Source organism: Chinchilla lanigera, unplaced genomic scaffold (genome assembly GCF_000276665.1).
Source record: "Chinchilla lanigera isolate Chin_1 unplaced genomic scaffold, ChiLan1.0 scaffold00057, whole genome shotgun sequence".
Taxonomy (NCBI): Eukaryota; Metazoa; Chordata; class Mammalia; order Rodentia; family Chinchillidae; genus Chinchilla; species Chinchilla lanigera.
Window position 1 is genome coordinate 4050661 of NW_004955458.1, and position 17814 is coordinate 4068474.

At 50.0% G+C, this 17814-nt stretch overlaps 2 protein-coding genes across 2 annotated transcripts; one reads left to right on the forward strand and one right to left on the reverse strand.

Annotated features, from left to right (window-relative positions):
- Nucleotides 1-1317: 1317 nt before the first annotated feature.
- Spryd4 (SPRY domain containing 4) lies at nucleotides 1318-3074 on the forward strand. Its single transcript, XM_005397315.2, has 2 exons — nucleotides 1318-1986; nucleotides 2312-3074. The coding sequence occupies exons 1-2, from the start codon at nucleotides 1902-1904 to the stop codon at nucleotides 2848-2850; spliced, it is 624 nt and encodes a 207-aa protein (XP_005397372.1). The 5' UTR covers nucleotides 1318-1901; the 3' UTR covers nucleotides 2851-3074.
- Nucleotides 3075-4427: 1353 nt separating this feature from the next.
- Gls2 (glutaminase 2 (liver, mitochondrial)) lies at nucleotides 4428-14647 on the reverse strand (the record flags this gene model as incomplete). The annotated part of the gene is given in 17 exon segments (XM_005397316.2): nucleotides 4428-5079; nucleotides 5190-5253; nucleotides 5511-5587; nucleotides 6352-6413; nucleotides 6565-6657; nucleotides 6795-6926; nucleotides 7798-7974; nucleotides 8103-8153; nucleotides 8296-8362; nucleotides 9188-9246; nucleotides 9496-9528; nucleotides 11969-12027; nucleotides 12300-12463; nucleotides 12549-12628; nucleotides 13255-13384; nucleotides 13891-14012; nucleotides 14548-14647. Coding segments are annotated over 17 exon segments (1627 nt in total), but the record flags the coding sequence as incomplete, so codon positions are not given.
- Nucleotides 14648-17814: the final 3167 nt, after the last annotated feature.

A 17814-nucleotide genomic window follows, 5' to 3' on the forward strand; every position in this document is an offset into this window, starting at 1 on the left:
AGGTAGGGGAGTGGTAGGATCTGATTTGTGCTTTGAAATTTCACTCTGACTGTGCAGAATCAGATGGAGCTACCATGCTACACATTAAAACTTTTTTGCTCTAATGACAAAATCCTCATTCAGGCCATGGATGACAGTGATCTGAACCAGGGCCAAGACCCCTGGAAGAGTTGTTAGAACTTGGACAGCAGAAGAATTTTTGGTTAAATTTTTAGGCTTTTTTTTTCCTCTTTCCTTTTCTTTCCCCTCCTCTTCCCCTCCCCATCCCTTACCCGCTCTCCCCTCCTCACCCGTCCCCTCCCTCTTTTTTTTTTTTTTTTTCTCGGTCTTTTTGAAGTTCAGGCTGGCCTGGAGCTCACTTTGTAGCCCAGACTGGCCTCCAACTCACAACAATTCTCCTGCCTCTGCCTCCCCATTGCAGGCGTGCACCACCACATCCAGCTCCCTTCCACTTTCCTTTCCTTTCCTTTCCGTGCCCACCCATCCCCTCCCCTCCCCTTCTCTCCTCTCCTTTCCTCTCCGAGCCAGGGCCTAGCTATGCAGTCCAGGCCAGTCCTGACCTAGGCAGCTTGGCTGCCCTCCAAGTTCTGGCCATCCTCAGCCTCACAGTGCTGGGATTCCAGGAATGCACCACCTTGCCCAGCAAATTTTTAGGCTTTTAAAAATCTAAAATCACTCAAGGGGTGGGAGGGTGGAGGCGGGACGTTGATATTGAGCTCATTATAACCCTGAGAAGTAAAACGGATTGAAACATTTAGAAAGCAAGAGACACAAGGCTTCAAGCAGATCAAAATGTTTATACAATCACCTAATACCTGTGCCACCCTAAACCAAAATACCATATTACCGGCCTAGGCCAGCACTTGAGAGGCTGTGGCAGGATTGCTGAGAGTTAGAGGCCAGCCTGAGTTACACAGTAATATTGTCTCAAAAAACACCCCGATAATTCCCATTAACTATCCTCCTTCAGGCCTGAAAATACAAAACCAACATGTACATTATTTATTTACTTATTTAGTCAGTACTTACTATAAACTGCCACTTACTCAGTGATTGCTATTTGCAAAGCTGTATTCTATTTTTCTTTTCTTTCTTTCTTTTTTTTTTTTTTTTTTTTCCCCCCCTGTACCGGGAATCGAACTCACGACCTTGCACTTGCCAGGCAGGCGCTGTGCCGCTGAGCTAAATCCCCAGCCCCCCTTTTTTTTGGCCTTTTGAGACAGGGTCTCGCTATGCAGTTCAGGCTGGCCTTGAACTCACTTTGTAGCCCAGGCTGGTCTCGAACTCGTAACGATCCTCCTGCTTCAGCCTCCCGAGTGGTGGGATTACAGGCGTGTGCCACCATGTCCGGCGCCAAGCTGTATTCTAAATTATTACTATTATTATTTTGAGAGGTGGGGGATCGAACCCAGAACTTCTTTGTAGGAAGATATGAGATTCATTATTTGTTTCACAAATGAAAATGCTAAGGCTCACAAAATTTAAGCTATTTGCCCAGAGCCACACACGGAAGCCTGGCTCACCTCATTATTGCTTAATTCTATGTTGTTGTTCGTTTTTTTTTTTTCCCCGGTATCGGGAATCGAACTCACGATACTCACAACCTTACGCTTGCCAGACAGGCGCTGTGCCGCTGAGCTAAATCCCCAGCCCCTGTCACTTAATTCTAGAATACATGGTTGGAAACATCTGGTTACTCCTTATCTCGGCTGGTCCTGTTTGATTCAAACGTGATCGGCACTCCTCCCAACACTCTGCGTCAGAACGTCAGAACCACTGTGACGTCGGCTCCCCCTGACGGCCTTGGACCCCTTACGTCATCTCACTGCGCGACGCCCGGGAGCTGCCGGAAGTAGGCCGTCTTCGGCGCCGGGGCGTGTCCTGCGCATCCGTGGCGCAAGATGGCGCTGCCCTTTGCGCGTTCTTGGCGCTTGTGCCTCTGGGCAGCGAAACGATGGGGGATTGCCCCCGGGGACTCCCGGAGAGGTAGGGTTATCACCTTTTACTCTTCTGCCTCCAAAATACTTCGTTTTTATTCTCGGAGCCTGCCCAGAGAACTCCAACCCCCTGGAGTTCTTTCTCCTCCCTCATCTGCTTTGAGATTCCAAACCTTGGGGATTTTTTTTTTTTTGAGGGCAGGGTTCCCCAGTCCGAGGTTTTCGGCCCCTTGGGCTTCCCGTACTAAAGCGACATCCTCCCCTTTCTCGCCTGCCTGACATTCCTCGTGATCTTCTGGCTGCCTGCGTCAGATGGAAGCCTATCGCCAGCCCTAGAGCTCTGTCATTATCCAGTCTTTTTGCTCTGCCCGCAGGCATCAGTTTCAAACTGGAAGAAAAAACCGCCCACAGCAGTCTGGCACTCTTCAGAGGTGACACGGGTGTCAAATACGGCTTGGTGGGACTGGAGCCCACCAAGGTAGCCCTGAACGTGGAGCGGTTCCGGGAGTGGGCTGTGGTGCTGGCGGACACAGCGGTCACCAGTGGCAGACACTACTGGGAAGTGACAGTGAAGCGCTCCCAGCAGTTCCGAATAGGAGTGGCAGATGCGGACCTGGCCCGGGATAGCTGCATCGGTGTTGACGACCGATCGTGGGTGTTCTCCTACGCCCAGCGCAAGTGGCACAGCATGTTGGCCAACGAGAAAGCCCCGATCGAGGGCATCGGGCAGCCCGAGAAGGTGGGGCTGCTGCTGGAGTATGAGGCCCAGAAGCTGAGCCTGGTGGATGTGAGCCGGGTCTCTGTGGTCCACACGCTACAGACAGATTTCCGGGGACCAGTGGTGCCTGCTTTTGCTCTTTGGGACGGAGAGCTCCTGACTCATTCCGGGCTTGAGGTGCCTGAGGGTCTCTAATGGGTGCCTTACTGGAGTCCCCAATTAATTGTGCTCTTGGCCAGCTTTCAGTTCCAAGTGTCTGAGACTGTTTTACATTGCCCGAAGCAACCTCTGCCCCCACGGTTCAGTGTCAAGTCCTGTGCATTCTCTTAAGTCGTGGTCTTCTATCTCCTTCCCGGAGAGAGCTAAGCATACAGCCAAGCTTTCCCCTCAGAGTACTGCCAGTTCCCTGGACAACCGTGGACATATGTTCCCTGACTTGGTTTCTTCAGTCTCTGCCTGTCCAGCCTCAGGCCTTTGTGAGACTATTCAGTTCTGGAGTCTTTTTTTTTTTTCCCTTTTTGAGGCAGGGTCTTGCTATGCAGTTAAGGCTGTCCTTGAGCTCCCTTTATAGCCCAGGCTGGTCTAACCCTAACTTGCAAGGATCACTGGGCGTGGTGGCACATGCCTATAATCCCAGCACTTGGGAGGCTGAGGCAGGAAGATCCTTGCAAGTTTGAGACCAGCCTGGACTACACAGTGAGCTCAAGGCCACCCTGAACTGCATAGTGAGACCCTGTCTCAAAAAGACAAAAAAGGGGCTGGGGATTAGGTCAGCGGCACAGCGCCTGTCTGGCAAGTGCAAGGTTGTGAGTTCGGTTCCTGGTACAAGACCTCACCCCCACCCCGCAAAAAAAGACAAACAAACAAAAAAGAACTTGCAAGGATCCTGCTGCTTAAGCCTCAGGAGTGCTGGGATGACAGGTGTGCGCCACCATGCCTGGCTCTGGAGTCTTGTCTTTCAGCTGTTTCAATTATGTATTCATCACTGTATTACCTCTCCTTCCTTACACCCACGTGTAAGTTGTTTTGAGGGCTGTACCACATCTCTCAAGAGTGAATTATTTCAGGCTGAGGCAGGAGGATTGTTGTGAGTTTGAGACCAGCCTGGGCTACAAAGTGAGCTCAAGGCTGGCCTGAACTGCATAGCGAGACCCTGTCTCAAAAAGACAAAAAAAAAAGTGAATCATTTCTACCTCTGGCTGTAGGCGCTGTACAGTCAGTGACTTGGACCTTTCTCTACAGCACCTGCAGAGTGTGGGCTCTGGTTCCGTCAGTGCTTTAATGACTCAGTAGGTCTGAGTGAGAACACAGCCCTCCTTCCCTGTACCTCCATGCACAGACCCTCAGCCCCACATGGCTGCAGCAGTCCTCACCCTGACACCGAGGCATCTGTCCTAATCACTGCCAGTTACAACTGTGACCAAAGGGAAGAGACGCTAGACTGATACCTGGGGGATCAGTGCCAGCAACTTTATTCCTGGGAAGTTCTGTCTTAATTTCTGCCACAGTTAAAACTTCAGAGGAAAGAGGAAGGCCCCAGGTTTTGCAGCATCCATTTTTGGGTCTGTTCCGATCCAAACCCCTTTCCCCTTGGCGACAGAATACACTTAACCTGAAGCATTATTCAGGGCTGAGGAAAACCTGGTGGGGTAAGTGAACATGTGCACGGAATATGTATCGTGTGGGCTGTCTGATGCTGTGGTTCTGTCTTAGTCTACCTTCTGTGATGGTGATGAAGCCGGATACCTCTAGGGGAGAATTCAGCAAAAATAATAATTTGTGTCATTAAAGTTTATTTGAGCGCAAAGTACTTTCTCTGTCTGTAAAATGGTTAGCAGTAGCAGCAGCATGTCCTGGCCAAGGGGACAGATCTCTTCAGTCTGCTGAAGCCAAGTGCAGAGACCCCTTTCTCTTGTTCTGTGATATATACGTGTTCGTGGTAGTTAGAGTTTCTTCACTGGAGTATCTCTCTGTCCTGGTGGTTTCTTCAGCAGGAGGAAAAGGGGACCTGGGTGAAGACCTGGGACAGTTTTGAGTGAGCCGGTCCATTAGGCCATACCTTGAAGCTCTGTAGATAGCTCTATTGTAGGCATCTTCTGGTCCTTCTCTTTTCTATCTGCTGAAGGATTGGGGTATCTGATGCAAATCACTGGCCTGTGTCACCATATGGCTTTCTTGGTCCCCACTGAAGCAGCCCTACATAGCACTTTGATGTTTATGAGTCAAGTAAGTGGCCAGTTCGTGCTTCTTCTGTCCGTGACCTCTGCTCACACCATGCTTTCTAAGTTCTCTTTGGACAGGGCCTCAGCCGCTGCCTCAGCCTGAGACTCAGAGAGTGTGTAGGAGTCCTGGTAATCTTGCAGCAGTTTGACTACCTCCAGGTGGTTGAACTGCACAGCATCGTCCAGGGGAATGTTGCCCCACCTACGAAGGACCAGTGATCACGGTCAGGCGAAGAAGACAGGGTTACCATGGCTGCAGGGCAGTGTGGAGAGGCGGTGCCACTCTGCCCCTCTTAGACGAAGCCTACTCACCTGTCCTTCACAAAAGGATTCACTTTGCAAGCCTCGATCAGAAATTTAACAACTTCAATGTGGCCTAGGAATATGAGGAGAAGGAAAATAAGAGGGTACGGGTCCTGAGCCCTTTGGTTCAGACCCTAGGCAGCTGCAGTGTACCAAGAAGGAGGAGAAAAATCTTCCCATTTTGCTTCCTGCCAGACCCAATAATAAACAGTGTAGCTGCCAGCTGCAGGCCATCTGGACAAACCTGTAACCTCAGGGACGTGAGAGTGCTCTTAGAGGTAGATAAAGCCTTCTGCCTGCCCTGCCTCCCCACTCTGATCCTCCAGGTACCTTCGGCTGCAGCAATATGCAGAGCTGTGCGGGAGTCATAGTCTTTCTGTTCCATGTTCATAGCCGACAGGGCAAACCTGAGGGGAGTGGGAATTGGTAGGATTAACCACATCCGTTTAGAATCACTGGTGTCCTTTCTGAAGTAGGGTCAGAAAAAGTAAAACAGTCTATGCCAAGACCCATACGCCCCGTATAGCTTGTGTTCCGTACCAAGTGAGACTTACTCTCATGACAGAGAGATGAGAATATGATGCTTCCAGACATATCACTATAAATGGCACAATTTTTTGTTTCTTTTTGAGACAGGGTCTTACTGTGTAGCCAGGCTGGTCTCAAACTCATGGTGATCCTCCTGCCTCAGCCTCTTGAGTGCTGGGATTACAGGTGTGCACCACCACACTCAGTGGCACATTTTGTTGATGTTGGTAATCACTTGAGGCAGGAACCCTGCTTACTAAGGACTGTTCTCTTAACATTGAAGTTAATGACAGTGACTGCCATGAATTAAGTTCTTATATGGCAGGCACTTTACTTTTTAAAAATAATCTCTCTTTTTTTTTTTTTTAAGACAGAATCTCACTATGCAGTTCAGGCTGGCCTTGAGCTCACATTGTAGCTCAGGCTGGTCTCAACTCGCAACGATCCTCCTGCCTCAGCCTCCTGAGTGTTGGGATTACAGGCGTGTGCCACCATGCCCAGCAATAATGTCTCTCTTAAATGCAATCTATGTCCATTCTGGCTAAACCTCAAGATGAAGCATTTAACTATTTCGCTATGTTGCCTCCTAGTAAGATCTCTGCCCAGGAGTATCTTACTACATACATCTGGTCACAGCAGTTACCTTCGAAGAGCTGAAACATCTCCACTATAGGCGGCAAATAACAGGTTCACCACTGTCTTGTTCTAGAACACAAAGCAGACCCACCTCAGATCGTGGCTTTGAAGCCACTGATTCCCAGCTGTGCTTTCTGCCCTACCCCATGGGTCCTCAGCCGAAGGTATGGCCAAAGCGTCATGGAATGTTCTATTCTGAAATATCTTCCAAATCCCTTACCCGAACTTCGCCCCCCTCGCGCCGTGGGTCCAGTTTCCGAGCACAGTGCCGTAGGTTGTCGTAGTTGTGGAAGTTGAAGAGAGACACCAGCTTCTAGAATTGTAACCCGAGTATATGGTTTGCTTCTTGAACTTGGTAGGAGCTTAACATTACTTTATCAGAGTAGCAACTATTAAATCAGCTTGCTGCTTACTTAGAAAATAGGAAGTACTTCACGCGGAGCGCCTCACCTGGCAGAAGCTGATCCCCCTCTGGCTGTTCCCCAGCTTGTCCAGTGGCGGGGACAGGCACACCATTCCCATCACGTTGGGTACCACCAGGAGGATGGCCCCGGACACAGCTGACTTGGCTGGCAGGCCCACCTGGGGAGCAAATTTGAAGCTGAGGATGAGTTAAGAGTCCTGTAAATCTAGGAAAGTAACAAGGCAGGCTGTTCTAAGGGACTGTATTGGCACGGCCACCGACCACCTCAACTTACGACTTACTAGCTTCTCACCGGCACCCTCCCCCCCACTCCATTCACTGATACAGGTAGGAAATTTTTTTTTTGTCTTTTCATTTTTTTTGTCTTATTTTTGAGACAGGGTCTCGCTATTCATTTCAGCTGGCTTTGAGCTCACTTTGTAGCCCAGGTTGGTCTCGAACTGGCAACGATCCTCCTGCCTCAGCCTCCCGAGTGCTGGGGTTATGGGAGTGCGCCACCACGCCCGGCTGGTTAGGAAATGTACTGAGCTATTAGCGGCATTCTGTGGTGGCCGGTGTGCTTAAAAACAGGACAAGTCTCATCCAACTTACTTTCTGATGGTAGGAGAGGTAATAAACGCGCAAGCGCAAGGAGACAGACAATGTGATAGACAGAAGAAAAAAAGCAGGGTGCTGTGAGTAGAGGCAGGGCGGGCCCACTTGAGACAAGGCAGCCAGGGAAACCTCGTAGGGGGTGTCGCTCAGGGGCAGAGTGCTTGGTCAGCATGCCAAAAGAAAAAGCCTCTCCTTAGACTTCAAGTTTGAGACTCCAGGAGACAGCCACGGTGGGAAGGGCACAAAGGCATTTCTGAAGCTGCACCACCCTTGTCTGTGGACCCGAGGAACACGGTCTGACGACTTCCCCTAAGGGCACTCGGCCTGGCTGCCTGGCCAGCGGAAAGCCATCTCCCCCGCTGCCTCGTCAGCGTGCAGGGTCCTCTCTTTGGCACCGGGCTCACGGCAGGTGGAGGGCGGGGCAGAAACACTCACGTGGAAGGCGAACTGTCCGGAGAAGTCGTACATGCCGCAGGAGTGCATGAGGCTGAGGGTGTTCCGCACTGCCTCGGCGCTCAGCACGCTCTCGCCGGTGATGGGGCAGATCCCGCCGTTGGCCAGGGTGGCGGCCATGACGCTGCCGGACTCACAGGTGACCTCCACGGAGCACAGCTGTGGGGACGGGGGAGGCGGAGGTGCAGTGTGGACGTGCCCTTGGCCCTCAGACCTCTCAGCGGCTTCCCTGTGTGAAGCCGTCAGTCTGTCTGTCCTGTTCTCTTGTCCTGAGGGGGTTCGCTTACCTGGAAGTAGAGATCAAGGGCAGCCATCATGTCCACCCCCTTGGGAAAGCACTGCAAGGAAGAAGGGAGAGCTCTCTTCAGACCAGCGACGGCCCCTTGCACCTGTCGGGGTCTCGGCCGAGGTCCCCGGTCCCTGCTGCCCTTCCTCCACCAGCAGAATTCCCAGGCGCGTTCTCTGTTCTCTCCCAGTTACCTTCTTTTCCTTGAGATAATAGCCGATGGCATAATTGCGATCCCCCGTTTCCTTCTCAGACTGGAATCTGAAGCAGATACCCAATTTAGCGCTTCATGTTTGAGAGGTGGACGTGGGGAGGAGTGGAGACGCTATCTCCGCAGAGACACAGAACGACACACACCTCAGATGGAACTGGCCCCTTGTTTACCTCGCACAGTAACATGAAAGGAAACTTCTGAGCCTGAGCAAACACTCCACACATCTTTGATGTAAAATAAAATTACAACCTTTGTTGTAAATAAAATTAAAAAAAAAAAAAAAAACACCTGAAGCTGTCTAGTCTAGGAACACTAGTAAGGTTTTTGGCTTTGAGTCTTGGCAAGGGTTTAGGCATAAACCACCATGCTGCCTCTCATTTCATACATGCTAATTAAAAAAGAAATTATTTCACAAAGTAAACAATGCGGGCCTGGTGTGGTGGCACACGCTTGTAATCCCAGCACTCAGGAGGCTGAGGCAGGAGGATCACTGCGAGTTCCAAGCCAGCCTGAACTGCATAGGGAAACTCTATCTCAAAAAGACAAAACAAACAAAGCCAAAATAAACAATGCCAATGAGGGGTTCTAAGGAAGCTGGGAGGCCAAAGTTTCCCCTGAAAAAAAAAATTTTGTTTTTTTTGAGACAGGGTCTTGGTACATAGCCCAGGCTGGCCTGAGCTTGCAGCAAACCTGCCTCGGCCTCCTGAGTGTGGGGATTATAGGTGTGTACTGCTATACCCAGCACCCCTGGACTTTCTTCCTCCCAAGATTCACATTCATTCCCTCTCTCTCCAGCCCCTCCCCTCCTCTCCTGTGTCCATACACACACAACCCCAGCGTGCATTCGGCCAACCCTCTGCGCAGGGCCTTACGTGGCATTGCTGAAACCCATATACTCATTCCCAGCCATCTTGTTCAGATACTGCAACACCTGGAAGAGAACAGGGGGAAGGGAGGCGCGGCTCGACTAAGGACCCCTCCTGAACCAGCTCCACCACGGAGAGCAGGCACGCGAGAGGCTTTCATCTCAGGCCAGCAGGTTCCCCCTCCTCTGGGCAGAAGGCTCCTGGCATGGGCAGGTGCGCCCAGTACTGGGCTTAGGGCCAGTCATTGGGACAGCTGCAGAGGACAGCATGCCATGGCAAACGGCAGCCAGCAGCTGAGCAGCAGGGGAACTTACAAAGTCAAACTTCTCCGCTTTGTTACAGTCCATCTGTGGAGAGAGAAAGACGTCAGTACCCAAGCCTGGGAGGGGGTCCGAAGGACCAGCAGAGTTAAAGCGTTAGACTAGCTACTGGAAATGTTACCGGGACCTTGCTTTCATCTCTGTTTTCCTGAGATGGGGCCTTGTTATGTTGCCTGGCTGGTCTGGATTTTTTGGGGTCAATCCTCCCAAGTAGCTAAGGCTACAGGTGCTCATCACCATGCCCTGGTGAACTTTTTCTTTTTTCTCTTTTGAGACAGGGTCTAGCTATGCAGTTCAGGCTGACCTTGAGCTCACTTTGGTGAGCTGGTCTCGAACTCACAAAGATCCTCCTGCCTCAACCTCCCAAGTGCTGGGATTATAGGTGTGAACCACCATACCCGGCGAACTTTTTCTTTTTAAGCAACTGAGAGACCTTCTTGTATCCATGTGTATCTACTGATCTTAACAACTGACTCTGAATTTTATTATGAAATGAAAATATAGATAACCTCATGATGGGGACCACTGTGAAGCAGCTCTGAGCAGGATTTAATTTTAACCAATTTTTTTTGTTGTTGTTGTTGTGTTTTTTCCAGTACCAGGAATCAAACTCACAACCTTGCGCTTGCCAAGGCAGGTGCTGTGCCGCTGAGCTAAATCCCCAGCCCCTAATTTTAACCAGCTGGCTTTCCATGTTTACTTGGGAGTTGTTCAAAGCTTAGGCCCTTGTCCTTTGAAGGGCAGTGGACTTACAGTAAGTGAACCTCTATGAGTCACTGGTCCCTGCTGAGGCCTGTATTGGCCTGTGAAGTTGGGGTGCCTCAAAGGACAAGATAAGGCCATAGCTGAGAACATTTGGCTCCAACCTCAATTATCTATAAGGAGGCTATAGCTGCAGGCATCTCACTCCTGCAGTGAAGGCCTTCCTGGAGATAACACAGTTCTCCAAAATTAACATAAAATATTACTTGGAGAGGTCCTTAAAGGGATTCCCAAGTCCTGCCCAGTCCTGCCCTGTCTGACACCCTTGTTCACTGCATTTTCTTCAGTGTCCTCCTCCTTTGTTTGAAAACCTAATAAATACAGGCTGCCCAGGGAAGTCTGGGTCTTAACCCAGAGAATCTTAACTATTGTAAGAGAGACAGACCCTCCTGGAGCCCTGAAATCATTTCATCACTCTCATTTATGTAAGCCTCCGCCGTCTGCTCCTTTGGGAGACTGTGGGCCTGATCACCCGCAGTAACTAAGGGCTGTTAACCCGATCACCTCCCTCCGTCTGTCAGCCTGGCTACTTCTGTCCTCAACCTGAGCCCCCATTCCAGATTCCCAGTTTCACTTTCCTGACTCCAGCTCTGTTCCTGTCCCATCCCTAGCCCTGATTCCCATCCCCATTCCCTGTACCTCATGGGAGAGCTTTACCCAGCACTCCTGACAATCTCCAAGACTGGATGGAGTGACAGAAGTAGGACTACTCATTATAATGTTCAGTGAAGCTGAAGGGTTTTTTGGTCATGCTGGGGATTGAACACAAGGCCTCACCTGCGTGAGGCAAACACTCTGCCACTGAATTACACCCCCGGCACTGAGGCTAAGATTTTAGCTGATGCCAGGCGTGGTGGTGCACGCCTGTGATCCTAGCACTCGGGAGGCTGAGGCAGGAGGATTGCTGTGAGTGTGAGACCAGCCTGGGCTACAAAGTGAGCTCAAGGCCAGCCTGAACTGCATAGCGAGACCCTGTCTCAAAAAGACAAAAAAAAAGATTTTGGCTGAGAATCATGTCTACTATGGCTGCCTGGGGGTGTGTGGGATGAGCCAGGTCCCAGGTACAGGGCGGTGGACACAGCCATCCCAGAACACGACGGCAGGCTGGCCCTGGCCTCCCTCATCCCGACTCATTGCTTCCTGCGTCAGCTACAGAGTCAACAGCACAGGGACTCTGACACCTGATGCCCTGGGGGAGGGTTCCTAACACCACCTTCCCCACGAGGGGCTGTGATTGGCTCCGAGTGCTGCTGCCCACACTGTTCCCAAGCTCTTGGCCCCGTCTGACACCTTGTTCAAGGCCAACTCACAGCTCCAGGTGACGCGAATAGCTGCCCTGGTCTGGCCATTCACCTCCTCTCCATGTGTCCCTTACTCAGAAGTGGCCAATCAATGCCCAATGGTGCTGTCCTCCCCCTGCCTCTGGCATTGAGCCCTTGGTTCTCGGCAAGGGCCAGGAGGCTTTGGGCTCCAGACTCGCGGTGGGGGCAGGAGACAGCACGGGTGAGAGTGGGGCGGGGGCGCAGTCCGTTCCTACTGACATCCTTGGTGGAAAACGTGGGTCCCTGCGGTGCACTCACTCTTCTCGAGAACACAAAGGAATCAAGGCTTCACTGGTCCCCCTGGAAAGCTGAACAGCTATGAGGAATCCAGGGACGGGGGGCTCAGAGAACAGTACCTTTCAAAGGATTAGGGGGGCACTGACCTTGATCAGGGAGCTCACAACAATGGCACCAGCGTTGACCATGGGGTTATGGGGGATTCCTGGGGAAATACAAATCACCCGCAGTCTTGTCAGCCACCGGCCAAAGCATCCTTACAGCCTGCCCAAGAAGGATTTCTTTGCCAGGGAGAAAGGAACGGCAGCACTAATCAGGAAAAACAAAAGCGGCCATGGCTGTACACCCCAATATCGTCTGATCTCAGAAGCCAAGCAGGATCAGGCAGGATTAGTCCTTGGTGGGCGAAAAGCAAAGGAACAGAAGTCTGAAGAAGCGGGTGGAGAAGTGTCTGGTGTGAGTCTTGGGGCCGCTCACCTTCCTCGTTGAGGGAGAGCGTGTTATAGCGCAGGCCGCTGGGCTCCTTGCCCACGAACTTGTGCACGTAGTCAGTACCTAGAGTGCTTACGGAGATGGCGTAGGTGAGGGGCTTCACGCAGGACTGCAGGCAGAAGGGGATCTTAGTGTGGCCCACGGAGTGCCTGGAGGCAGACAGCGCCAGGAAAGAGGTTGGCCTTTGTTCCGCCCTCGCGCCCTGCCGCCCCATCCCCTTGCCCGGCATCTCACCGCTGACCATCCACGGTGCACAGGGAGACGCCCCACAGGTCTGGGTTGGACTTGGCCAGATGAGGGATGTAGGCCGCCACCTGGGGTGAGTGGGTAGAGAAAAGGGAGGTGGGTATGGAGAAGAATAGTGCTGAGGTGCAAGGTCAAGAAATCTTTTGGATAAAAGCCCAAATTCTGTCTCTTGCATGGCAGATGAGCACCTTTCTGGCCTAGCGCTCCCAGAAATACACAAGGCTTAAGTCCTACAACCTTTTTGTAGCCCCAAACCTGTGGGGATGTCAGTAAATCCCATGGAAAATTAGAAAGAGAAAGAAGGGAGAAAGAAAGATAGAAAGAAAGAAAGAAAGAAAGAAAGAAAGAAAGAAAGAAAGAAAAGCTGGGCGCGGTGACGCACCCCTGTAATCCCAGCACTCGGGAGGCTGAGACAGGAGGATCATTGCAAGTTTGAGACCAGCCTGGGCTACAAAGTGAGCTCAAGGCCAGCCTGAACTGCATAGCGAGACCCTGTCTCAAAAAGACAAAAAAAAAAAAAAAGAGAGAGAGAGAAAGAACGAACGAAAAACACATGAAGCCATGTTTCCATTTTTAGAGGTTTTGTTTCTCGAGTCTCACTCATCCATGGGCTTCCCAGCCCAAGGAAGTCTCTGAGAAGCAAGACCTGCCTGCCCCAGCGCCCCTGCCCCTCCCTTATTTCCCTGGCCCTCACTTTGCCTCCAGTGAGCTCCTTGGCATCTTCAAAGATGTGATCCACATGGGCCGTGAACTCCTCAAAATCAGGAATGACGAACTTCTTTCGGAAAGCCTGGGTCAGGAGCACGATGTTGCTGCTCACACACCTAGATCCCAGACACGCTGCGTCAGGGCGCTGGAGAGATGCGGCTGGGGTCGCTCTGGAGCCGGGCAAGCTGGGAGTAAAGCAGGCTGCGAGCGGGCACTGGCTGGGGACCAACGGGTGTGTGACTTTCGGGCACGTCACGTTACCTTCTGAGGGATTAGCTTCCTCACTTCTAGAATGAGGTGCTGTGAGGATGTGGGGAGCTAATACAGGACGTATTTCCACATAGTTGTGTGCAGGTGACAGTGTAGGACATGACCGAGGTGTCCACCGACCTGTTAACACTGTTTACTTCTGGCAAAGGGGCTAGGGCTGGACGGAGACTGTATTTCCGTATGGTTTGAACTTTTATAATGAGTATTCACATCTTACTTGTATAGCAAGAAACCCAACGAAATGAGAGGCTGAACTGTACAATCCCGGAGAGCCGCCCCCAGCCCCGCCGCTCCGATACTCTGTGTCCACCGAACAGTTCTGGGAGCAGTGCCCTTCTTCCGGGGCCCTCACTTTTGGAAGAGATCTCGGTCCAAGAGACCACCACTGCTGGACTCCTGGACCATGCGGTGCATCTGGCTCATGCAGTCCCGGAGCCGGGGATCCGATGTCTGCAGTCCGGTGGCTTTCAGAGCCTTAGGGGAAGAAGAGGCCAGGTAAAATCATTCAAGGACAGTAATCTAAAATGTTTTTCCCAATAAATAAAAACTCCATTAGAGCAGCCTGGCGTGGTGGCGCACGCCTGTCATCCCAGCACTTGGGAGGCTGAGGCAGGAGGATTGTTGCGAGTTCGAGACCAGCCTGGGCTACAAAGTGCGCTCAAGGCCAGCCTGAACTGCATAGTGAGACCCTGTCTCAAAAAGACAAAAAAATTAAAAAAATTTTAAAAATAAAAACTCCATTAGTTCAACCCCAATTACTGCCTCAGGTGGAATGAATGGGGTTGGAGACCAGGGAGAGAGGGAAGGCAGCAGCTTTGAAGGTGACAAGGGTTTCCTGCTTTTTCAAGAGTCAGAGTCTCCTCTCCCGACCCTGAGGCATCTGTGACTAATTTGTCCTCTTCACCCTCCCGTAGCAACCCATGAGCAGCCCCGAACCTGTCCACCTTCTCTTCTACTTCCCCTATTCCCGCAGTCCTAAGGGAGAACTCAGCACAGGCAGAGAACTTACTGTAGTGAACTTGTGGATAGGGATCCGGTCCTGTCCCTCCGCAATGGTGTAGAAAAGCAAGTCACCGAGGCGGGCCAGCATGCCACTCTGTGACATGTCACTGTGTGGGGGACAGAGATGGGGAGGAGGGCGGGAGCCTGAGAATGCCCCTTGCTCTCCACCTTGAACATGGGCTTATCATTAGGTGGGTGTCTTTCTCTATGCTTCCTCCCTGAACCTTCCTCCTTCCTTTAATCTACCCTAGCAGTTCTTTATTTATTTAGTATGGGGATTGAACCCAGTCCCTTCTCACTGAGCGACATTTTTTTTTTTTTTCTTGAGACAGGGTCTTGAAAAGTTGTCCAGGCTGGGTTCAAACTTGTGATCCTCCTGCCTCAGCTTCCCAGAGAGCTGGAATTACAGGCATATGCACAGTAATACTTAAGGTTTATCCTCTCTTAGCCTGTAATCCCAGCACTAGGGAGGCTGAGGCAGGAGGATTGCTGTGAGTTTGAGACCAGCCTGGGCTACAAAGTGAGCCTGAGGCCAGCCTGAACTGCATAGGGAGACCCTGTCTCAAAAAGACAAAAAAAAAAAAAAAAAAAATTATCCTCTCTTCTCCTTTCTCCCTGTGTAGTAAATATGGTATAATAGAACCACAGTATGCTCCTTAATAGCTGTGTGATCCTGGGGAGGTCATTTAATACTGTTGAACTCACTTCCTTATCTGTAAAAAATGGGTATTAATGGCTACTCCTCACCGGTGATATGAGGCTTAAGATCATAGTCCAAGAAAAACAGACACAAAGTAGATGCTTAGTAAATCATGTTGATTTATCATCAGCACCTAGTTGCCACTGTACTCTCTGGACTTGCTATGCATCTTTCACAATGTGCCAGTTATCTAAAAGTCAATTTTCTCTATTCAAAAACCTTGCTGTGACGGCGTGGTGGCACACACCTGAAACTCAGCTATTTGAGAGGCTGAGGTGGGAGGAGGATCACAAGTTCAAGGCTAGCCTGGGCAATTTAGAACTTGTCTCAAAATAAAATGATATACACCGGGCGTGGTGACGCAGGCCTGTAATCCCAGCACTCTGGGAGGCTGAGGCAGGAGGATCTTTAGAGTTCGAGGCCAGCCTGGGCTACAAAGTGAGCTCAAGGCCAGCCTGAACTGCATAGTGAGACCCTGTCTCAAAAAAAAAAAAAAATTAAAATAATTTAAAAAGGGCTAGGAATGTGGCTCAGTCATAGAGCATTTGCCTAGGATGGATGAGGCCCTAGGCTTAATCCCTAGTTCTGCAAAAAAGAAAACCTTGTAGTAGCTCCAAAACACTGACAGAATAAGCTCTTATTTCTTGACGTAGTGCTCACGGCTACGTCAAATCTGCCAACTTTCTTTTCCTGTTGCCCAGCATTCTCCCACACTTCAGTTATGACTGAAGAACAGATGGCCCCCAAGTTGGGCCATATGCTAGGAGGCTTCCTGGACTGTGCTTACACACTATAACTTCTGCGGAGAAGGACTTTCTTCCATCTCACCCCAGATCCTGTGTCACCAACTCCATGACAGCTTCCCCAAACCGGCGGATTTTGCTTATGCTGCTGCTATGACACATGTGCCATTTTACTGTCAGAAGACTCTCTCCTTTCAGGTCTTTGTATTTTATACACTGTCCTTCTAGCGTTTTGTGGACCTAGTGGGTCATCAGTAAGAATTACCAAATGTCACTGCTAGGGAGGTCCCTGTATCCCAAAGTATCCTTCTTATACCTAAAACCTAAAATATCAAAAGACTTCTTGGTCTTACATAGTTCTATTAATATGTTGGGGTTTTTCTTTTTGGTCTTTTTGAGACAGAGTGTTGATACGCAGTTTAGGCTACCTGGCCTTAAGCAACAATCCTCCTGCCTCAGCCTCCTGAGTGCTGTCTAGGACTATGTTAACAGATTTAGAGGAATTATTTTATCAGATCACTTCCAGATGACAGCTAGCTGAGATTAAAGCTCTTTAAAACTATCTGACCTGCACACGTGGTGGCGCACACCTGTAATCCCAGCACTCGGGAGGAGGCTGAGGCAGGAGGATCGTTGTGAGTTCAAGACCAGCCTGGGCGACAAAGTGAGCTCAAGACCAACCTGAACTGCAGAGCAAGACCCTGTCTCAAAAAGACCAAAAACCAAACCAAAACAAAACAAATACTGTACTCTAAGATGTAACACTAATTTAAAAAGAGGGTTAAATGTTGTATACAGGCCAGGTGTGGTGGCGCACGCCTGTAATTTCAGCACTTGAGAGGCTGAGGCAGAGTTGCTTGAGTTCAAGGCCAGCCTGGGCTACATAGCAAGACCCTGTCTCAAAACAAAAGCAAACAAAACCCAAAAACCATTGTATACAGTATGGAACTATTTATGTTTAAAAGGGTGAAAAATATATACATATATATTGCTTATTTTGGCACAAAATATGTCTGGAAGGACATATAAGAAATGGGTACAACTGACTCATCTCCTGAGATGCTGGGTGCTGGGAAAAAAAGGTGGGAGGGAAGCTTTCCAGTATATATCTTTTATAAATTTTGAACCATATGACTGTATTGTCTTTTTTGTTGTTGTTTTTTTCCGGTACCGGGAATCGAACTCACGACCTCGCACTTGCTAGGCAGGCACTGTGCCGCTGAGCTAAATCCCCAGCCCCCTGTATTGTCTATTGAAACAATCTCTAAAAAATGAAAGATTCTGAAGAGGCTTGGCAGGGACCGGGCATGTGTGTGTGTACGGGTTCATGAGCAATACCATGTGAAAGAACCCTATTTCTGCAGAAATCCGGTTGTCCAGTGATGCTAGTGCCCGTAGGGATAAGTCAAGAGGAAAGTGTGTAGCAACATTTCGAAGGTAAGTTTCTGTGCATGGAAGCTGATGGAAGACAGGGAATAATGCCACACCACTTTAGGGTGACTGAAAAGCCTTTAAAAAACTGCAGATGGGCTGGGGATATAGCTCAGTGGCATAAGTGCCTGCCTGGCAAGGGCAAGGTCCTGAGTTCGATTTCCGGTACCAAAAAAAAGAATTGTAGATCCTTTGACTGAGATATGGATTGATCATGAATATAATGCTGAAGGGAAAAAAGTACAGAATGTGCGTGGTATAATACCATTTGTATAAAAAAAGGTAAAATAATACCAACAGGTATTTATGCATAAAGTATCTCAAGAAGCCTATATAAGTTATCAATGACATTAAATATCTCTGGGAAGCAAAATTTCGCAGAAATTTACTCTAAGAAATA